At 35.0% G+C, this 23,316-nt stretch overlaps 1 protein-coding gene across 9 annotated transcripts in view; it reads left to right on the plus strand.

Moving 5' to 3' along the window:
- The window catches only part of LOC118280590 (nuclear factor 1 X-type), a 47,473-nt gene extending 25,934 nt beyond the window's left edge, over positions 1-21,539 (plus strand). For 3 of the 9 annotated variants that reach the window (XM_050699473.1, XM_050699480.1, XM_035600732.2), the window contains exons 2-14: positions 3,487-3,642; positions 4,582-4,773; positions 5,314-5,521; positions 6,946-7,017; positions 9,889-9,984; positions 10,987-11,151; positions 12,530-12,634; positions 13,086-13,210; positions 13,768-13,876; positions 14,313-14,482; positions 14,949-15,142; positions 15,982-16,070; positions 16,709-21,539. In XM_050699473.1, the coding sequence (XP_050555430.1) occupies positions 3,487-3,642; positions 4,582-4,773; positions 5,314-5,521; positions 6,946-7,017; positions 9,889-9,984; positions 10,987-11,151; positions 12,530-12,634; positions 13,086-13,210; positions 13,768-13,876; positions 14,313-14,482; positions 14,949-15,142; positions 15,982-16,070; positions 16,709-16,845 (1,818 nt within the window). In that variant the 3' untranslated portion in view covers positions 16,846-21,539. The remainder of the gene's footprint in view (positions 1-3,486; positions 3,643-4,581; positions 4,774-5,313; positions 5,522-6,945; positions 7,018-9,888; positions 9,985-10,986; positions 11,152-12,529; positions 12,635-13,085; positions 13,211-13,767; positions 13,877-14,312; positions 14,483-14,948; positions 15,143-15,981; positions 16,071-16,708) is intronic. The other 6 variants (XM_050699475.1, XM_050699476.1, XM_050699474.1 and 3 more) reach the window with 6 other exon arrangements.
- The last annotated feature ends 1,777 nt before the right edge of the window (positions 21,540-23,316 follow it).

The raw sequence follows: 23,316 nt of genomic DNA on the forward strand, positions 1-23,316 counted from the left end.
ACAGACAGTTTTATCTACGTATTTCTATGTATATATGTATAGCTAGCGAGAAGGTTAATATTATTGTAGGTACATGTCTGAAGTGTGCTTTGATTTATGATTTTTAGTATTATAATTAAAATTGTTATGAAGAAGTTTCTAGATGTTTTGTTTACGTAATATTTTGGTTATCACTACATAGTATAAAACAAAGTCGCGTTCTCTGTCCCTATGTCCCTTTGTACGCTTAAATCTTTAAAACTACGTAACGTGCGGTTTTTTTTAATAAATAGACTGATTCAAAAGGAGGGTTTATATGTATAATACATACAATAATATATCACTGTTGCACCCATCACTAAAACTTCTTGTTTTAGTAAGGTAAAACCCATAAGTATTCGCTGGGCTTTTTCTTCAAAAAGCAAGGCGCCTTTTAAAAGTTACCCTGTCAATAAAAACAGTTAGTTCTCTTAACCCAGGTAACATATACCCGGATATATCCCACTCAAACTTATATTTATAAAATCTTCTAAAAACTGCTTCCGAATCTGAAAATTAAGATTTTTAAGGTAGGTACTATTTGACCAGGAACATTAGTTATTCGTTCCACGTTTCGACGTAAACTTATAGAACATATAACATGTGTAAAGTTGCTGACTACAAACAATATTCTTGTCACGAACTCCGGTAGCTCGGACCCCTGATCTTTTACTTTTTTGACCCACTTTTAGAGTCCTTGCTTTCATCTTGAGACTTTTAGTGCAATTATTCAAGTTAGGAGTGTTTTTGCAGTTGTTTCCTATGAACCAACTATCATCTATATAAGTGAGGATCTGGTGATCGTAAGGGGTAAATAGATGGATCATCATCTGCCTACAAAGAAACATAACCCATTATTACCAATTATGCTAATCAAATAATATCACATATAAGATTACTTATTTTATTCATCTTCATCATTATCAGTCTTTAAGTGGCTACTGCTGACTAAAGGCCTCTTCTCACACGGATAAGGTTTGAGCATACATCACCACGCTTGCTCAATGCGGGTTGGTGATTTAAAACTTATAATTTGAAATTATAAGCCCAGGTTTCCTCACGATTTTTTCCTTCATCGTTTCTCAGTGGTGTCTAAATAATCTTAGACATTACATATAACTCGGAAATAGTCACAATGATACTTGCCGTTGGTAGGTTTCAAACTGGCACTTTCATGCATGAGAAGCAGGCGTCTTAAACCACCGGGCTATCAAGACATTCGACATTGCTTATTTTATTAAAAAGGCGTTAATCTTAAGGAAAACAAACACGTACAAAACAGAAGTAATCTTTATACCCAGAACGTATCTCGACGACGTCATAAATACTTGAAGATTTTTAAATTCTGGTGGCGATGTGAAAGAATGTGGTCAGTATTGTGCAGGAAAGGAATATATCAATAATCGACTGCGATGCACCAAAAATATTGATTGTTGTTTTCAAAAGAGTTTAGTAAAAAGTTTTTGATTCGAAAGTGTAGATAGGTGTAATATTAATTGGGGTTCTATTTATTCTTATGTATTAAAGATGGTAAGCCCATTTTAATACCACAGATAGGGCCCGGTAGGGCTGATGCCTGATCCGGAGCTGCGGACTACCTAGCCAGTTTACCGGGGCTCCGACTGGAAAAGCAGGAGTAGGAACGGGGTGGTTTTTAGTCAGTAAGAGTCTGACACTCCCTCTGGCCTTGCCCAAAGCCAAAGTGTGAAGTGATTTGGTGATTTTCCCCCCTTAAAAATAGCATATTTTAATGTGCTAATCAATAATAATAATAGATCGACCTAAGCTACGCTACAGATTAAGATATTGATGAAAATCTTTTGAATTTTAAAGACCAATGAAAAATTCTTGAAACTTTATAGTCAAAGAAAAAATGACCGAAAACATGATCTACTTTGAGATCACCCCATTAGAGATCAACCAATCAGCAAATATAACAATGATAAGTAGGTACAATGTACTACAAATGATATCGGGGAAAAATCGATAAAACATACAGAGATATGACTACCCGAATCGGAGAGTCGGTAAATCAACATATTTGCATACATTAAGCTATGAATCAACGCATTACAATACAATATTTGTCGTGGGCATGCGCGATGCATACGATATAAGGACCTGCCTACACACGTACACATTTTTCTTTTGTTCAAACATGACACAATTAGGGGGACCCCTATTGAATAAACAAGTCTCCTTTTGATACGTTAGTATGACAGGTGTAAATTGGGATTTAGGTTTTAAAACATGTTTGGCATTTAAGTACAACGTCTTGTTTCGTGGAAGCCATTACAAGTGGGTTTTACATGACAATGCTTCGATTGTTTTTGATCTAAAATGTAGGTTTTTTGGCAATGGAGTTTCGGTTGGGGTTTTTGTCACTTAAACCTTATTTAAAATAGGAAGATTGAAGTTTATGGAACACTTTTTTGGTACATTTACAAGTTATAGGTAGAGTAATTTTGATGATATGTCATGTTAAGTAAATTTTAGTAAGGGATTGTTTAGGGGTGGTATGGGATGAAAATCATATGATGAAGCGAGTAATTTTATTATAGAAGGATAGAATAGACATCATATACCCTGTCTGTATACCAAATTTCACTAAATTCCGTTAAGTAGTTTCACCGTAATTGACGGACAAACATCCAAACAAACAAACTTTCATATTTATATACATGCGATATTGTGATGATGATAACTTTACAACATTCAAACAATATGAAGAGAAAAATACATTAAATGCACTCACGCAACCAAAGAGTTGTTTAAGATGTTTAATGAGGAAAAAGAAAAGCAGTTACTAGGAAATTAAACGCTATTTGTTTGGACATAAGCTTTACAGTCTAATAATACCGTAGCAAAAATAAATATTTACATTGATAAAGAAATGTGAATCGGTATTATCGATTTCGAATACCGATTTTTGTAAAATAATCGATTAATGGTTCTAGGAAAGCGGTTACCATCTGTAAAGAATCAATGGATTTCCAGAAGTCCTAATAAATTAGCCTAGATTTACTAGTTTTTGTCTAAATGTCTATATTTTCGTGAATTTATTTTTTCATTTCTCTATTCTTTAGGTGTGTCTGATATATGTTTGTTTTCAGTTCAAAGATCGTATTTAACTTAACTAATTGATATAAAGGCTACCATATCAGTTTATTTATAGACGCCACTACGCCGTTGTTTATTTAAAATGTTAAAATGGGTATCAAAGTTCAGTATCAGTTTGGAGAGAATAAATTCTGGGAAAACTAACCTAACGTAATTTTACTTGAAACCAATATACGATGAAAATCTTTGAAGAATATAGTCAGAATATCAATCAAAATTGAATTCATCTAATTGGCTAATGAATTTTTCTAATATGGGGTTTGGCGACTTGGTCCCACGTTGGGCGCCAACAGGCAATTCTGAATCTACCAAGTTAATACCCGTTTTGAATGTTCTCCTTGTTCACAGGACGAGTTCCATCCGTTCATAGAGGCCCTGATGCCATTTGTAAAGTCCTTTTCGTATACTTGGTTCAATTTACAAGCGGCCAAACGGAAATATTACAAGAAACACGAGAAACGGATGAGTCTCGAGGAGGAACGCCACACTAAATATGAACTCCAGGTAAATATTGTATTATTATTATAACATCACACCTTTAATCCCCGAAGGGGTAGGCAGAGGTGCACATTATGGCACATAATGCCAATGCACACCCACATTTCACAATTTATGTTGTAAGTTCCATGTAATAGGTGGTGAGCCTATTGCCATATACGGGGCACATTTCCAGACTCCGTGCTACCATTGAGAAATTTTCGAAAAACCGAAAAAAAACCTAGTAAATTTTTGTATTAAGGATTAATATTTTCTCATATTTTATTAACTTCCATATCAATATCTATGCTGGATTATGAACCTCTTCTACAAAAGATGGGTTTGTTATACCTTCCACGCTTGGCGAGCGAGTTGTTTTCATTAGTTCATTAAACAGTTTCCACGATAGCCTACGTATTCATGTATGTCTAATATATTTGGGTTTTGATGACCGCTTATCATCAGGCTTACACCAGCTCTAGCTCTTCTATAGCAGAAACTAATTTAGTCAGTAGCAAAGAACTGCTGCCTAATAGTAAGTGGTTACCACAGCCTAGAGAAAAGCATAAAAAGTTCGTATCCATATTTCAATTCATGTCCTCACTCCTAGACTGAGAGTCAACAAAGTACTGAGTTCCCTGATTGCTGTAGCGTGTACGGTAATTGAACACGTGACATTTGTAGATCTGTTACTACAATTATACATGGGAATGGTGGGTAGGTATGATATAGAAAGCCGTAGATTCATGTTGTATTATTTCTTGTAAATAGAGTTTGGTAATTTAAAACCTTTGTATTGATTTATAAAGCAATTTGAATTATTGCGATTTGAATTTTTAGACAGTACATGGACCAAATGAGGACTTTTTTAGAAACCCTTTCTTACCTTCAAGAAAAAGATTTACCCATACCAAAAAGCTTCAATCTTACAAAAACACTAATAGCACCACCCAAAAATGATTACAGAATGAAAAAGCAGAGGTAAAACAAAAATGGGCGTCGCGGCTGCTGGGGAAACTCCGCAAGGACATCACGCAGGACTGTCGCGAGGACTTCGTGCTCAGCATCACGGGGAAGAGGCCCGCCGTCTGCGTGCTCTCCAACCCCGACCAGAAGGGGAAGATGAGGAGGATAGACTGCTTGCGGCAGGCTGATAAAGTAAGTTTATAACCTTTATTTTAATAGTGCTGTTTTTTATTAGGTCTAAACTTACAACATTAAATGTAAAAAAAAAAGAAAAAAAAAATATTGTCCTTTATTGTGAGGGAGGAAAACCCTAATGTTTTTCCCACCTTGGGTGTGGTGGGAGAGAGTGTCAGATTCTTACTGATTAAAAGTCACCCCGTACACTTCTTCTTCAAGCTGGAGCCCCAGTAACCCGTCGTCGGCAATTCCGAGTCGGGCATCAGCCCTACTGGCACTATGTTCTTTGGATACTATTCCTATTGTTTCAAGGTCTATTGGTTCCTATTGAGTCAAGGAACTTAACAGCATACTTACATACTTTTCTGGAGAATTTTAAATATTAATAAACAATGTAACTGTTATTTGTCCGCCCCCTTTGCTATTGTGATTTTTTTTTTAATTAAGTTCTTTTATTTTCTAAAGGACCCTTTCTAGCTACCTATTTTTTTATTTAATGTAGCATCTACACTCGTTTTACCAGTTTTATTAAAGTTCTAACAAATGTTTTTCCAGGTATGGCGCTTAGACCTGGTAATGGTGATACTATTCAAAGCTATTCCCCTGGAGAGCACGGACGGTGAGCGCCTGGAAAAGCACCCAGAATGCACGCAGCCAGGGCTCTGCGTGAATCCATACCACATCAACGTATCTGTGAGGGAACTGGACCTGTATCTGGCGAACTTTATAAACAGCTATGGTAATGGGAGCGACGGTCTACCAGGTCTCTCGCTCACTTTATATGTGAACCGCTTCTTTTGTTTTGTGGATGGGATGAGTTCTCGTTATTTTTGGAGAAGACTTGCTGCTGTAAAGTTTATTCTCTGTTAATGGTATTAAAGTTTTAATTGGCTCTATGGCTTTAATTGGAAGTTTTTGATTCTTGGTGGATGGTAAAAATTGTCATCAATATGACTACTATACTATAATAATAAAATAATTGTAATTAATATGAAACTTGGTTTCCAATTATTTTAAGGTAAATAATTAAGTAACTCAGTGGTCTTGGTAGTAAAACATATCGAAAAAAATCAACTTTCAATGGTCGTGTGTAAGATTATGGTGCGGAAGGTACTTTGACCAAACTATTTGTGTGTATTGCTCTACTTACACAAATAAAGCTGATATAGTAATGAAAGCTCATCCCACGTTGTTACTTTCAGTTGCCTAAAATTAGAAATAGATGCATGTGTTATGAATTTAATTTGCATATTAACATTATTGAAGAGTAAGCTAGTGTCTAGTGTCATTAAAATTAGCATTAGAATCCAATATATGTTTTTTATATCTCCGTCCTTATTATTTGGGCTGAATGAAATGATCTAAAAAAAAACAAAACGTATAAAAAAATCAGGCACCATATCAACTGAAGTTAAATTCCATGCTTTTTTTATTTATGTTCTACTTCTTAAGGTAGTATTAGATTAATTAGTTGTTCATTTAGTAAATATTGTTTAGTACCTAAATCTGCCTTGCGTATTGGTACCTATTGTTTAATATCTGCCTTCATTATTATTGTCTCTTCTGTATTAATCAAATTTTTAACTGAATCTGCTTTGCTATATATTTCATCTTCATACTACCTACTGTTTAATCTTTGGGTGATTCTTTTATATTAGAAGAATTCGGTCTTTTGTTTTATGGGTAACTATGACCACTGTGTCGTCATTATTGACTGTTAAGTTTTCAAATCAAATCAAATCTAAAATTTTTATTTGCAAGAATATTGTACATTAAGTTCTACAGTATTTTTTTCCAGTATTCCCGCCGTAAAATGGCATGCAAATATGTCATTGATTTTAATTATTGTAAAATATTTTTCATTACCCTTGTTTAATTGTTTTCTATAAAGATATAATGTAGAAGATGGTTGACTAAATCAGTGTTATCTTCCTTATATATCCGATCTGGACGCTGTTGATGATGTATGACTAGCAGCAAAACTTTGTTTCCAAATTTTTGTATTCAAAATACAAAAGAATATGTCTCGAAAACTAACAAAAGAAAATACAACTGTTGACGACACACTGGAAATAGTGACCTAACACCCAAAACCTAAAGTTTGGAATCCGATCCCAGGATCTTTAGTAAAAATCCAGAAGATAGGGTTCCTAATCATATCGTACAATGAAGTTGGTGTGATTTCAGATATTCTAAGCGGGTCGCTCTCCCCTCAAACTCCTAGGGATAAAGAGAACGAACACGAGGCTAAGAGCAAAGGTAACTCGAGAACGAGTAATGTTACGTCTTGTGACACGTGTGTTGTTATGCGTTCCTTCTGCGGTTGTGGCAAACAATATGGTTTGGATTCTATTGTGATTGAAGTAGAGTTTAAATTGGATTGTGTTTGGGATGGCGTTAAGGGTGAAATTGTAGAGTTTTGGGATTATATGGATGTTTCTGGAGGTGATCTATAAAATGAAGAGTTCATTTTTTGGCATTTGTAAAATATTAAAAACATTGATACATTATTTGAGGATTATAAATAGATACGGGATAGTTAATACAAAACAGTCGGTAACTATGTAGAAGATTTGGAAATCAAATCTAATGTTGGTGAAAGTAGACATGGAAAATAGGACGGTGTCGATAACGCAAAAGTGTTTGATGCTAATACAAGTGTAGATAGGTATTATGAATTTGGTAAAATTGTATTGAACTAGATTAGGGAACAAAATATTCTCAATTGGTTGCCACACTGTCGAAGGAACATAAATGTGATTGGTTTGCACAAAAAGTAATTTGTCCTTCAAATTTTTTTTCTTTTAATTTTTTTTTACATATTTTTTATGCATTATTTTACAAACGAGAAATTTTAATACCTGCATCAAATTGGCTTGCACTTACACTTCTCATGCTTTTATTGGTATCAAAATTTTTGATAAAAATCACATTTTGGGATTGCCAGAGTAATGTTTGCTCCTTTGTTGTTTTTTGAAAATTATTTGTATGTAGTCGGTGTTCCTTCTCTTTCACTATTTCTATCTTTGTTATTATCGATGTCTTTTTAAACGTTGACCTTGGTATTATTTAAATCATCTCTAACTTTAGAATCACCATTTTGATTAATATCTCCAATTCGTTTATTATCATCGTCAAAATGATTATCTTTACCAAGTTCAGCGTTCGTAAAAGATATCGACTTGATGTTTTCTATAAACTAAGTTGCATCAACTACTTATTTGTACAGACGAAAATGTGCTCTGTCTTTCGTGGTTTACAGTTTAATATTGATTATATTTGGATTATCATTTATAATTATTTTAAGAGCTAGTACATTCGTATTGCTGCAACATATTAGTTAGTTTTCTTAAGTTATATTTAATTGCCTATCAACATTGTTCAGTCGTACTCAGAGACATTTAATGGTTACCTAACGGTCTTGGTAACGGTTTTGTTCCGAAAACTATTGCTAAGGACTTATTTAACGATTTATTAAATGACTCTGAGTAAGGCGGTTAATATTTTTCTTTTCTCTCTGAAATTAATGAAAAATAACTTAAGAAAACCAACTTATTGGTAGTTACAATGTCATTGAATGTTTTCTATATCGTATACATGTTTGGTGTCGTGGCTTTACTTACAATAAGATGAGAAACCTGTGATCAAAACAGGCGCTTAGGATTAAGGTATTTAAGTCTAATTTGCTGCTATCTTCATTTCCTTAGAACTTGACTTTTAAGGAAAAGGAGATGGTTTGCAATATATTTATGTGACGTTGCCTTTAATAGTGAAATAAAGTATATTAGGCAGTGTTAATATACATTTTCTTATATGTTAAAGTGCTTATATTTCCTTAAAACTCTGCAGTTTGTACCTACTATTAAAGGTAACGGCACAGCTATGATTAAGTTAATATAATTTTACAGTCTAAGCCAGTACTCGGAGTCATTTAATGATTACTTAAACTATTCCTTAGTAACGATTTTGTATTGAAAACCATTGCTAAGGACTGAGTTAAGTAGCCATTAAATGAATCTGAGTACGGTGGTAAGCTAGTACTCAGAGTCATTCAATAGTTACTTAACCCAGTCCTTAGCAATTGTTTTCGATTTTCGAAACAAAATTGTTATTAAGGAATAGTTTAAGTAATCATTAAATGTCTCCGAATACGGCAGTAAGGAATAATAATTTCCCAAAAAAATATAGTCATTTGACCACTGGAAAAAGATCCTTTTTTTCAAATAAGGTCTAATACTTACACAATGGAAATTATGAACTCAATTCATTGCAAAATGCTCCAACGTTTGCATAGTGGATGGCCCCATAGCAAAAATTAAAATATTAAGTCATTATACCGTGCATGAACGATTTTCCACTTTATATCTGGTGATATAAAGTTCATATTTAAATAAATACGGTAAAAGTATATCTAGTAAGAAGGGATAATCGTCATACGTGCTACATAAATATGTATGTAAAAATATAGCAAAGGAGGTTCTCAAAGGAACTCACTCCATTCAAGATATAGGTAGGCATCGCACTTGGAAAGTTTGTATTATCATTAATTATTATAAATGATTGATGCTAATCTTTTATTACAAAGTCCCCGTTCCCTTACTATAAGTTTGCTTTACGTTGAATGAAAACGAATTGAGAGCGCATTCGGGGCTCTGATTGGTTGGTTTATTCGAGCCGGCCAATCAGAGCGTCGAACACGCTCTCATTTCGATTACTTTAGACGTAAAGCAAACTCGTACTAAGGGTACTGTTATTCGTTGCATACAAGGAGTAAAAATTAGAATATTCTTGATGTTGTTATTAACTGGATAGTTCTTTTTTTAATTCACCACTTAATGGACAATTCGACGTATTTTTTACACGAAATGTGTCAGTTTATAGCATCTTATTCAGACATTATGAAACAAGCCCTTAGTTTAAATTAACAGTTAAATATTATAATTAGTCACAAAACAAACGTCACTATTCCATGCGTCATTCAATTCAAATAAAATCAGATAGCGTTCCAAAATTGTCAGACCGAAGCACGTATGACGGCTATCCGCGTCATTAAAAGATCCGACTGACGCGCCTGTCCTATTTTAATTGAGAGTGTCATTAAATTGTAACGTCTGAAATGGGTGATTTCAGGCTATAGTCACAATCCATACAACGGTGTAATATGCAACGATATTATTTTAGCGACTGGTGTCTTCTCGTCCAAGGAGTTGTGGAAGCTGTCTAAAGGTACATATTTCATTCTAGTTTGATCTTTACGTTCATTGTAATATAGTCTTTAACGGCGCATTCCAATAACCTACCGATCGGTAGATTTGCCTACCAGAGGTGGAATTTTGACATAAGCTCCATACAAAATGTGTCAAAATTCTACCTCTGGTAGGCAAATCTACCGATAGGTAGGTTATTGGAATGCGCCGAAAGTCAAAGTCAAAGAATCTATTTATTATTATTATATAACGCCAAGCCTTTAATTCCCGAAGGTGTAGGCAGAGGTGCACATTATGACACATAATGCCAATGTACAACCACATTTCACAATTTATGTTGTAAGTCCCATGTAATAGGTGGTGAGCCTATTGGAAGAATCTATTAAGTTAGGTATATACGGAATTGATATTTCTCCTGAATGGAGTTATTTATTAAATGTTACCTAAGTCTCGGACCGGACAAGGGGTCTCAGGTTCGATTTTCGGGTCGTGCAAAGTAATGCTGGGCTTTTTTCGGTTTTTAGAAAAAGATTTCAGTAGCACGGCGTCTGAAATTGTGCCCAGAATATGTATAGGCTCACCCCTTATTACATGGGACTTATACCACCTTACCAGACTTATACCAGCAATTAATATAAAAATTGGTGACAAATAAATTCTTGGAATAATTTCGAATACGAAGTAATTTAATGACGCATTATTATATTCGTCACAGTTTGACGCATCACACATACAGTTTATGTGTTTATAGAGGTCAATGAACATACAATAAGAAATAACATATGAAACAATAGCTTCACTGACCTAGCTACAATAATAAATAGCACCTAGTTTCACTGACAGACAGACTGACGGACTATTCAATTTGACGTTTCAAAAGTGCCAAATTTAGGATTAATTGAAATAAATGCTTTGACTTTGACTTGGAATAATTTATTGGAAATACCACTTTACATTGAGAAAACAACTCTAATTACAAAGCCAAAGAGTTCAAAATTAATTTGTAACGCTTTATTTCCAGCATCAATTCTCCAAGAGACGGGGTCGGAGTCTCCGAGTGGGTCGGGAGGCGGCATTAAGCTGGAGTCAGGGTATTACTGTGGGTACAATAGTCCAGCGCCACCCGCCTTCGAGCCCCCTGCTGAGAGGGCCACTCCGTCCGCCATGCTTGTTGGACAGTGCTATAGTGAGTATAAGATTTTAATTGTGATTATGTTTTTTTAATGTGGGCTTGTTTAATCTTTTATTGGGTCCGGTTCATATCGGACGTATGATACGTCGAGCGTATCATCGGTCGTACTGACGTATCATCGGTTGAGTGTGAACGGTCAATTGTTTTTCTATACATTTGTATGTTCTGGCGTTACGCGATGCATGTTCCGTTAGATATGAATCGAACTTTAGTTTAATTGGCGAATATTTTAATGTAGTTTTCATAGGAAATATAGGTCGCTATAATGTGTCAGCTATGCTAAGTTGATCAAATATTGTGATCAAGCTTGGTATAAAAAATAGAAAATAATATATTGAAGCTCGTTCTCGTTCATTTTAATAAAATTCAAAATAGGGTCGCTAGATGACAAAATAAAAATAATCGTGTCGAATAATTTTTCATTACCTAACCGACGCGACGGATTAAATAGAATTTTAGTTTTCATACCCCGTCATCATCCCAATTATTGATCTCAAGTTTATTGCTTATTGAAGCAAGAATAACTTAACCTAAATAAATAATAATAACTAGTCAACAGGAAAACCAACAAACACACAATATAATGATTATTATAATCATTAAATGACTCATTAACAACAATCGAATTGTAATAAAAAGTCATCGAGACAAAAACTGATGTCAATCAAAGCAAAATGGTAAAATATTCGAAGCACGTGCGCGTGCGCACCTAAATATAGTGTGCGTGTATGGCACATGTATTGTTGTACGCGGTGACGGCGTGTGGTTATTTTAGTTGTTGTTGTGTTGTATTTTTAGTAGCACTCGTTGGGTAGAAATGGTGCTTACAGCCCCACTCACTGATATTTAATGATTACTTAAAATATTTCTTAGTAACGATTAATTAATAAACTAATTATTCCACCAAAGATTTTATATAACATAAAACATTCTGACAAATACATTTTTCTTTCTTTCTTTCTTTCTTTAACGAATTTGTGTCGAAAGCAATTGCTAAGGACTAGGTTAAGTAATCAACAGATTTGTAAGTAAAGCTTTAGATAAATAAATTATTTTTTAATAAGTTTAATCTGATCTTAAAGTGATATTAGAAGTCAAAGACCGTTTACGTTAAAATATGTACATAAATTAAAAAATCTACTTATAAACTTTCATTTGTTTTGCACTATTTCTTAAGACGTTGCTAATAAAATTACGCTAAGTTTTATCTTGTGGACTATTTACCAACGGGGAGATTCCGTGTTTAAAATGCGCGCAACGCTTTTTGCGCGATGTAAGATGAGCGCCATCTATTGATTTTATCGGCGAACTTATGCCATAATGCTTAATTGCTTATACATATTTATCATAATATTCTTTTCTCCTTTACCAGGTATCCCCCACAGCTCAGCAGGCCTGTCAGCTCAATCACCATTGGTACCTTCGAACACAATCTTCTATCAGCATGCAGCGCCGCCCACCGATACACATCCCACAAGTAAGTGAACTTTATACGCCATCTGTTGAGTTTTCTTGGAACTAACACGAACAGAAGACGACATTAATGGCAAACTTTATAAGTAGAAGAGGCTCATAGTCTAGCAGTGATTTTTTGTCAAGGGCTGCAGTTGTTAATGAAGATGTCTCGTTGTTTTGGGTTCAGCCCTTTGCCCCTATGGCAAACATTGGCAACACTATTAACTTTCTTTTTTTAACTTTGTCCAACACAGGATTTTCTGCTGTGTCGTAGGTGCCTTTACAAACATACAAATTCACGTATACATGACACCCAGACCCGAAACAACAGTTTGAGGATCACATAAAGAATTGATCCAGCGGGAATCAAACCAGCTCCACGTTACGCGGCAGCCTGTTGCCCAGTCACCGCGCAAACCGTGTCGTATTAAACTCAAACCTATTCTCATAAATGTTTCTATTCTTTTCTCCAGCATCCGAAGCGCTGTCCAGCCAGCACGCGAGCGGCAAGTATGACGGCGCGCCGCAGGACTCGCTCGGAGACTTCGTCACCTTCGTCTGCCCTGACGCCACTGTCACAGATGTGCAGCAGTTGCAGGTGAGGACTGGTATACTGGAGTATTGCTCATATACTCAACAATAGGTGGAGTGTAGTTTGTGCAACGCCTTTTATCCCCGAAGGGGTTGGCAGAGGTACACATTACGGCACACAATGCCGCTATACAATGTACACCTTCTTTTCACCATTTGTGTTTTAAGTCCCATGTAATAGGGGGTGAGCCTATTGCCATACACTGGGCACAATTCCAGACTCCGTGCTACCACTGAGAAATTATCGAAATACCGAGTAATTTTATTTATTTAAAGCTTTATGCATATAAATACATGGGTGGACATAATGCCGACATTTTCTGCCTGTCTGACCCTTGGGTGGTGCAAAGAATTTTCTTTTAGAAAACCTTGCTCCTACGAATCGTACAAAAATTGCTTCGTGTGGGATTTGATCCGTGATCGTAACCCGTCAATCAAAATGAAGAACAGTCGCTGTTGTTCTCCGATTGTACTTATGCGTAACCCTTAAAAGTAAATATCAATTGAATCGGCTGTAAGAGTGTTTCGATTTACCTGACTAACTTTATGTTTGTCTCCAACTAGGTGCACAGTCTTTCGAGAAGTCCAAAGCCACCGTACTTCAGCAGCTCGATGCTTCCACCACCGCCGCTTCCTCCGATGGCCAGGCCTGTTGCCATCATCAGATCCACAGGTAGATTGTTATGTTTAAAGGAGCATAAATTTTTCCTGAACCAGCAGATAGATCACCTTAGGGTTATGGGTATGATCAGCGCCGCTCATGGACACTAACTACACCAGAAGAGCCACAAGTATCAAGGCGGCCGTATTAAGATGGAGTATGTACTTTTTGAAAAATTTGAAGGTTCAGTTCGGAAACACTACCGGCGACAGTTTTTTCTATATTTAAGATGGGTTTTTTGGCCCAGACCAGAATTTAATTCATAGTCTGTCTTTTTTTTTTAATGGGACAAGACCGCCACAACCTCCCATACCGCTGCAACTCCTGTAAGCCAGGATCTACAGTAGATACAAACATGAAAACACCGGAACACTGAAGTTCGGCGCGTCCCAGGGATATCATAGTCTGTCTGTCTAAAATCTAAAGTCATTGTATCTTCTGTTTCCAGCTAGTGAGATGGTAGGTGGCAGCGTGGTGGGTGGCGGGGGCACGTCGCCGTCGTCCCCCGAGGTGCGGTCGCCACCGGCGTCCCCGCGCCGTCGCTCGCCACACCCCTACCGCACGGACTGCCATCCCCCCATCTCACACTTCAACCATTTCCACTCGCAACCACAACAGGTATGATATTTGTGAAGAGGATGAGTTTTTGCTTGAAATTTTGATAAGTGTTCTTATACCATGATGATGAATGAATGATAGATAGATGTGTTCTAATGATACGCCATCTTTTAAAGGAATAAAGAAATATAGTTATCGACATGACAGACAACGACATCATGGAATTCAAAATAATCCTCTATAACACCTTCCGCTATCTTCAGGTTACCATGAGTTTGAAGCATTAGTATTTGTCGATAGTCACTTTGAACTGATCAGAGGAATTTTCGTACAATCATTTACTTATTCCATTGCTTCAGCGACTCAAAACCGATTTCCGATATGGCATTTTACCATTTCTTGCTGTTCTTGGCAAGGCTTCCCATTTTAAGTTTCCGAACTATGCCACCAGGAAAAGACTTATCTCCAGTAAAAGTAACATGATTTTAATTTAGTGTAATTTTGACACCAATACAATAACTTCCAGGTCTTCAGCTATGCAAGTTCGCTGGGTGGCGTCGGTTTAGGAGGTGGGGTCTCAGGAGTGGGGGCTGGTGGTGGCGCGGTCATGGCAGGAGCTGGTGGGGTTTCACCCCCAGGTGGACTAGGTCTCTACGCACCACGGGCCTCTGCGAGAGCCGCGCCTAGGTGGGTTTTAGAGGACTTGGGACCGATTAACAGGTCCGTATGAGGATAAAACCCAGGGGTGTTTTTTGAAAAACATGGATTATTTGAGCTTCAGTTTTGAAAACAAGCCATTGTAATATAATTATTTCAATGAATCTTCTTCTGAAAGTATGAAGTATGTAGTATTTGAAAGTTCTTTTTGTTTTTAATTTCAGTTCGGTTTAAAAGCCTTTTCATATTAAAGAAACTGAAGGTCATATAATCCTGAAATATCAATCTCATTAGTACACCCCATTAGGAGTTTACAAAACTCTTTCATTTCATCTTCATCATAAAATAAGATGGATATCATTTTCACCATCATTATGAAATGATTTTACTGTTCCTGTTGAGTTAGGGAAGAGCATCGGGTTCAATTCCCGGTTTCCAAACAAATCTAAGTAGTCCACTTCACATTATAAGAGACTCATAAATTAATAACTAGTGAAAAGTGATACCCATATGCAACGTGTAGCGGGTTCGATTCCCGCACGGAGCAACTCTTTGTGTCATCAAGAAATTATTGTTGCGGGTCTGGGTGTCATGTGCATGTGAACTTGTATGTTTGTAAACGTACCCACGACACAAGGAGAAAATCCTATGGTGGGACAACAATTTTTTTAAATTATACATAATTATTATTTATACATAATTATTATTAGCTTCCGTGGCCTTGTCATACAAGTGATACTCACATTGCATAATATAGATCTCAACCTAGTCCAAGGATCAAATAAGATTAAAAACGTGTAACGTTAAGTAATATGAATACACTCAATCCATCTAGTGACATAATCCAAAATACTTTACATACGAAGTTTTCCTCCAAGTTCTGACCCAGTTGGTACTTGCAGATGGAACGCACCATTCCCGACGCTGGAGGAGGAGTTCAACATCATGACGGCGCCACCAGGACCTGACCATGTCGTCCTGTTGGATGATGGTAAGCATATAGCATACAAATTGTATTCTTTGGTAAGGAAATACCATATAAATGGTATTCTTCTGTGATAGAAGTGAAAGTATTGGTTGGAATCATGTTGGAATGGTTGAAAATGAAAGAAAGAAGCTAAAATAAATAGGCAATATACCCATGTCGAAAGGGTTGCTATCACGGTATGAGCTGGACACAGAAGGTACCCAGCACTGGTTTTCAGTTGGCACCCCTTCCGTTACGTTGATGTTATATTTAAGTAAAGAGCATGCATGACTTAAAATATCTCTTATATAAATTTTTAACCGTAGTCCAAGTAAAACTGTGATTGACATACTGACATTTTGCAATATTGAAGATTTATAGTCTACTTTATATTTTCCTGATTCTGTCGTATTACGTATGTTTCTGATACACAATAATTATCTATACTGAGTACTTATTCATGATACGTTTTCTACTTTCATGCGTACTTTTACAGAGTGCCCGTCAAGAGTGCTATTCTATGACGTAGCGATATTGTGTAAGATACTACCTTTTATATCGTAATATATTATCTCAAGTATCTAGTCTATCCCGCATGACAATATTCGCTTAAAATCTTTTGGTTGATGTGTCCATTAATGTAATTATGTTTCATTCCTCAGAACGCTTCTTCCAATCAAGTGTGATTACATCGGAAGCGACTGCGATGGACACGACTGGCTCAACCGTCGGATCGGTCGTCGACACGTCGGACGACATCGCGCCCGATAAGCCGGCGCCCGACTTGCGTTCACCGTGATCCCACGCTACTACGTCGGTCGGCGTCGCTAGTGTCGGGCACGATGGATCGGTCGCATCGGTCGGCAGTGTCGGGCCAGTAATTAGTGCTGAGTCTGACGCGCCCGTGTCGAGTGTCGGATCCATCGCATCGGTCGCGCCGACGGCGACCGTGCTCCGCTGGACACCCGCGCCCCTCCCGCACTGGCGACCCGTCTCGCATCGGACTGTTTAATTTCTAAACGTTATCTCTGAATGTCGGGGGATTAGTGTAAATATAAAAATGGAATTAAAACGGAAGAGGTTGTAGTTGAAATTTAGATTTTACAATTTTTAATCTGTGTCGATCCACTGCATTCGTCCACGCGACGTGACTTCGTCGCGGCGTTCAATAACATTTGAAACACGAATTTCGACAGAGGCGGGTGATCGACATGGTTTTCATTTATTACTTGTTAAGGCGATAACAAAATACAATACTCCAACGATAATTATGTAAAAAATATTAAAGCTACGAAATAAAACAACATATTATATTCTAATATTTTTATAGAATATAAAAACAAGTATGATATGATCAAGCCTTCCAGTAATTTAGTAAAGTAAAATGTTAATAAAAAGTGCAGCTTATAAAATATTGTTTTGCTGAGCTGTGAGACAGGATAAGCGAATAAAATGCTTCCAAAGGCGTCAAAACGGTTGAAATTGACGACAGTGTGATACTATAAGTTGTTTTTTTGTTTCGTTGTTGTGTGTTTTGTAATGGAAATAAACATTAAATAGGATGTAAGTCGTCGGTTAGTTTAAAACATTTTTAATTTTATTTATTGAACGAATATTTAATAAAGACGAGCCTTGCTTAAGAATTAGTTTAGTTGTACTTAGTAGCGGACAGAGTAGTTGATTTATTGTACTTTCGATCGGGAGTTATATTGGGGCAAAATTTGTATAAAATAAGAGAAAAAAATAGCAAAAAGATTTTCTATGTAATTTTCGCACAAAAATAAATCTACGATATTGATCTCAGTGAAAGAATTTTACCGCGGTGAGTAAAACTTTTTCTTTTTTATTATTACTTTTTTTCTTTTGTATATTAATATTTTTTTTTTTTAAAGTATTCTTGACATCGAAAGCGACAATAAATCATTAGTAGATCGACATAAGTCGAAGGACATTTTTATAGGTGCCTTTCATAAAGAAAAAGTAAATTAACTTAAATAATAGGGATTTGTAAATTGTAGAGAGTTCTTTTTGATAAATCCATCCGCTCATACTTGTAATTAATGTTTCATTGACTATTTAACATAAGCTATGTGTGTTTTGTAACCAAATTATGGGCAAGCAAGTCTTATCGCCGTACTCAGAGTAATTTAATGGTTACTTAACCCAGTCCTTAGCAATTGTTTTCGATACAAAATCGTTACTAAGGAATAGTTTTAAGTAAATATTTAAATGTCTCTGAGTGTGGTTGTTCGGGGATAAGTACAACATGTTTTATTTTCTCACCTTTCTTTAAAAATAATTTAATTGTTCATAAAGCTTAAAATGTCAATTTGTAAGTCCAGTTGAAAGGAAAACATTAATATATTTTGTTTTTTTATGGTTAAATTCGGGATGCGATTTCATGCACAAAATACTCAATTAATAATTATGTGAGTTTGGTTACATAATGCACACGTGAATACTATAATCCTATAAAATTAAAACCTAGAAATTATTTAGTTTTGTCACTCATGGAAATGATTTTTTTTTCGCAATACTGTGGCCATACGAGGAAAGCTAGTCATTAGAATTACAATGTAAATTAATTGTTACTTAAAATAATAAAAAAAATATTTACAATTATAAAGAACCCCTTACGTTTATTAGTAAGGGGGGTGAAACTAAAAAATGTGGCCAAATTACACTTAATGAATGAAATCCAAATATATATACACAATTTTTAATAGAATTTAGAATTAAATAAGCGTGGTAAAGTTAAGTTCGTAGCGAAGAACAATTGACTATAATTCGAGTAACAAAAAAACTAAAAAAAAAACTTTTTGACGCAAAAAATTCCACGTCAGTATGTCACTAAACATTTTTATTTGTCCGTCAAGCTTTCGATCCTAAGTCACATATATACCACCATCAATAAAATCGACAAGTTTTCTTTGATACAGTACACAAACACCGTTTTCTTTTTGGATTTCTATAAACCTAGTGTAGAGAGAAACCGTAGCAATAAAATACAAAAGCAATAAATAAATAAAAAATAATTATAATTAAAAAACAAAAAGGGCTTTAGTGAGGCTAGAGATTGGTACTGAAACGTAGTGTAAAGTATATAAACGATTCGCAAATATATTTTCTATAGACAGATTCATGAGAGGCTGGGTACTACGTAAAATGATAATTATACTGCAGTTTGGTACAATTTAATAGCTATTTGACAAAAATATATTAGACATACAGCTATAGACAAACTAGGCAGAAGGCGGGATTAGTCAATTGCTAGCTATAGAAAACATTATTAGAATATTAATGAAAAAAAAAACATTAGGAAGTAATTACGTCATTAAGGCTTGTTGATAACAGACAAAAACAGTTTCGTCATTGTGAAAATCTGGGAGAGGTGACCTTGTAACGTGGTAAGGCAATATTAAATAGTGGTGACGAATTTAAAGCTCATTGGTGCCGAAAATTCTAGACTGTGATTCAATTGTTCATTCAGAACGTGTCTTATATTGAAATAGTTGTTTTTGTATGATTGGCAATGCACAGTGGGTGCTGTATAATACAAAGTAAATGTATTGTAAAATGGCAGATAGAAACATGTTGTATGAAATGCATTTGTTATTATGGTAAAGGTATGGTAACAGCGGGTGTAAGCTGAGAAATGTAATTTTTTTGACAGCGTACGTAGAAACGGTAGATTAATTTCGATAGCTTTGCAGTAATTTATATGGGTGTGACTAATACAAGATTTTGTATGGAATAAATAGGTGAGAAATAATGTATTGGTCGCAACATGTACTTTTTGTTTGATTATTAGCACCATAAATACGATATGGAGTAATAATTGAAAGCCTAAACATTATGTGCCTTAGATACAACAATATTGTATGATATTTATGATGCGTTCTATACAACGTGCTAACTAGAAATAAATGATAAATATTATTTTGAATGCCTGGACTTTGGACGATTATCTTCATTATTAGACTTCATTTACGCAAAGGCTTGTATGTACTCCCAAAGATTATGTAACCTTCGAACGCAATTATTGTAAGTTTAGGCCCAATGTTCGGAAAATTTGTAAGTAACCCTTGATATGTTAGTTTCTCCCTAAAACTCTTTCCCTTTAAGTTATCTATTACATTGGTTTTTATATTGTATCTATATGAAAATCGTAAGTAACTGGGCACCCAGCAGTCTGGAAATTGATTTCGAATCCAGAGATATAAATTATAACCCTCATGTAATATTATTCTACGATTAAGTAACGCTTTTACGCGTAGTTTCGCTGAAATATAAAGAATAATTATATGATATTGTATAATTTTAGTACTTACCTACATTGTACCCATTTATGTACCTATATACTTTACTGGCATGTATTCTTAATCTACGCGACTTGGAATAGCCACGCTTTTTATTTCGAAGTACCTAGACACCACTTTGATTCTCGCATGGCTTTTTGATATTAAAGAAATTACAATCCAACTATTCTATGAACTCTTATAATAATTTCTTTTAAGTTATAACTTCTTATTATAAAGAAAAGGAACGAAAATCCGTCTTATAAGTTTCGTGGATTTCAAAATGTTGATTACATTATACGTAAATAGAGAAAAAGTAATTGTAAGTATAATTAACCAATAGAGAAATACTCCTAGTTACGAATTTCTTAGTTCATCTGATGTGCAATTATGATTAACTGTTTTTTTAGCGAATTTGTTAATTTTTTTATTAGTATCTAATATTACGATTGTATCCATTGTCATTGTATGTAAATATGTTCCGGAGTGTATTTATATTTTTTTTATTTGTACAATTAACATTAGATTGCGTTTATATGTTATGTTTGTCATCGGTCATGTCCGCTTTCATATTCATTTAGATTTTTACAATTTTTCTTTATTTTTTAAAATAGAAAACGAGCGAGTCAAATGGCTTATTCCAGCTGGAGTTTAGTTCAAACCAACAATTGTTCGAAGTTGGAATAGGTCATTAGGTTCCAGCAATAAACTAAAGATAGACTTGTAAAAATGGTATAACATGTATTTTTAACCTATACATAGTAAGATATTTATAGAATTTTAGTCGTTTAATTATTTCGAACGACTTGTTATAAAGAAAATTGGTGCTTAAAGCTTAAAACAAAATATGACGGCACTTTGTCGTGTGTGTATTGTCATGGAAGGAGTCAGAGCATTATGACATAGCATGCGTTGTTATGCTTTCGTGCGATACAGAATCGTTTATTTCCAAATTTGAAAAAGAACCGTTACAAAAAATATGGCCGCCGCTACAAGGTTAGTGCGTGCGGTTTCAACTTACTTTATTCTTTATTTGAATTTGAATTTGGTTGTTTATGTGTAATTTATAGAAAAAGAATAAACGATTTTATATCATAATGCAAGCAGTTATAATAATGTAGGTAAACTTTGCTCAATATCGATGAAAACTGAAAGTGTTACAGTTGATGCAATACAAACAAACAAACATAAAGAATTGAGTTTTATTTTAATGATGAATCTTTATCGAAATCCTTCTCCTGTTTTTCCTATTACTACCCTTTTATTTCTTATTTTACGTACAGCTAGTTTTTGAATTTTAGATCAAAAAATCGTAAATTAGGTTTTATTATCACATTTTTGGTTCCAAAATGTTACTTAAGGTACTGTATTTATCAATATCTTCTTCAAATGACAAATCCTACCCAAACTCTTACTTTTCTTATAAATACATACATTGTAAACCAAAACCCATTTCAAACATGACCGCGAATGAAGAACTGCTGCTCTTAGCTACACAATGCAATTTTAGCACACGCACACAGGCGACACCTATGCATCTTGCCCGCAACTAACTCACTCAACTAACGTCATAGACGGGTAAAACCCCTATTCTAACGAAAAAGTGCAATGTTGGTCAATTGTTGTGATTATTTTTGCGAGGTAAGTTATTTGGTATTTAATTTAAGTAAACAAATATACTAATAAATGAATTATTTTGATTAATAATATTTTTTGACAGAAAATAGTCATTCTTGCTGTATACCCCCCTTTAATTAAACAAAAGAGTTTTTAATCCCAATTTGCGAGTTCCTATTCAGTTTTCTTTTTTTTTAATTTAAAGTGTGTTCCAATTTAAAAAAAATCAAATATTATTTTGACGTAGGTATCTGTTTGTTGCTTTCCAAGTTTGAAAGAGTTTCGCGCCTTACTTATAGTGTAATTTTTTTGGAATTTTAATTTATCAAGTTTTGCAATGTTCTTATGGCAGCCACACACGATACAGTATATTTGCGCAAGCTTGGACTTGTACAAATTCACGTATTTCGGAGCCGACCACAAACGGCTCAAGCATGCTTGCACAAATATCATTTCACTGATATTCGTACAAGCGTGCGTCCCTGCTCCATTTAAAACAATATCATTATTCTTGAAAGTGAGCTACCTGGTTGCGTTGTTTTGTGCTATGGATGATGCAGTAGCATTAGTTGGCTTTATTTTAGCTACGAAAAAACTGAAAACTCACAAGAGAAATCGAAAAGTATGGACTAAAGACTGGTTAATAAAAAGAAACCATTATTCGCACATCAATTTATTAAATGAATAGAAAATTGCACCTAAAGACTGGCATAACTATCTGCGTATCTAAAAAAAAGGGTGTCACTAATTGTGTTAAAGTAACGTAGATACGCGGGGTCAATGTTCTACTCATCTTTAGCTTAACCTAGTCATTCAATTACTTGGTTACTTAGGTCAGTACTAAAATCGATTGCCTTGTTAGCTTAGTGGTAATGCGAGTAACTGCTAAGTAGGAGTTCGTGGGTACGATTCTGAGATACCGTAAAAAGATTTCGATTTTTAGTTTTCGAACAGTAGCACGCAAATTTCGATAAACAAAGGTTGGTCAAAAATATACCTACCTAACTGTTGAAATGTGGATAGGTATCTTGGCGCCAATTACTGACTTCAAATTTTAATATAACTGATGTTATTTAGTTACCAATAACTACAAATATACGAATATATAACCTAAATTATAATTTATAACCTACATAAAAAACAAGACAACAGTATAAGAATAGGTCATATCTATCTAGATTATAAGAAAGAGAAGAAAATATACTGAACAGAAAATTAACATAACATACAGAGCGCCATGCCTGTCTCCCATGGAGGTAGACAGAGACAATGACACGCCAATTGTTACGAATCTTACACACCTTTCGATAGAGAGCGTTGCTGCCCGGTCTCTGTCAAATATGTAGTTTCACTCT

This window comes from Spodoptera frugiperda, chromosome 16 (assembly GCF_023101765.2).
Source record: "Spodoptera frugiperda isolate SF20-4 chromosome 16, AGI-APGP_CSIRO_Sfru_2.0, whole genome shotgun sequence".
NCBI classification, from domain to species: domain Eukaryota; kingdom Metazoa; phylum Arthropoda; class Insecta; order Lepidoptera; family Noctuidae; genus Spodoptera; species Spodoptera frugiperda.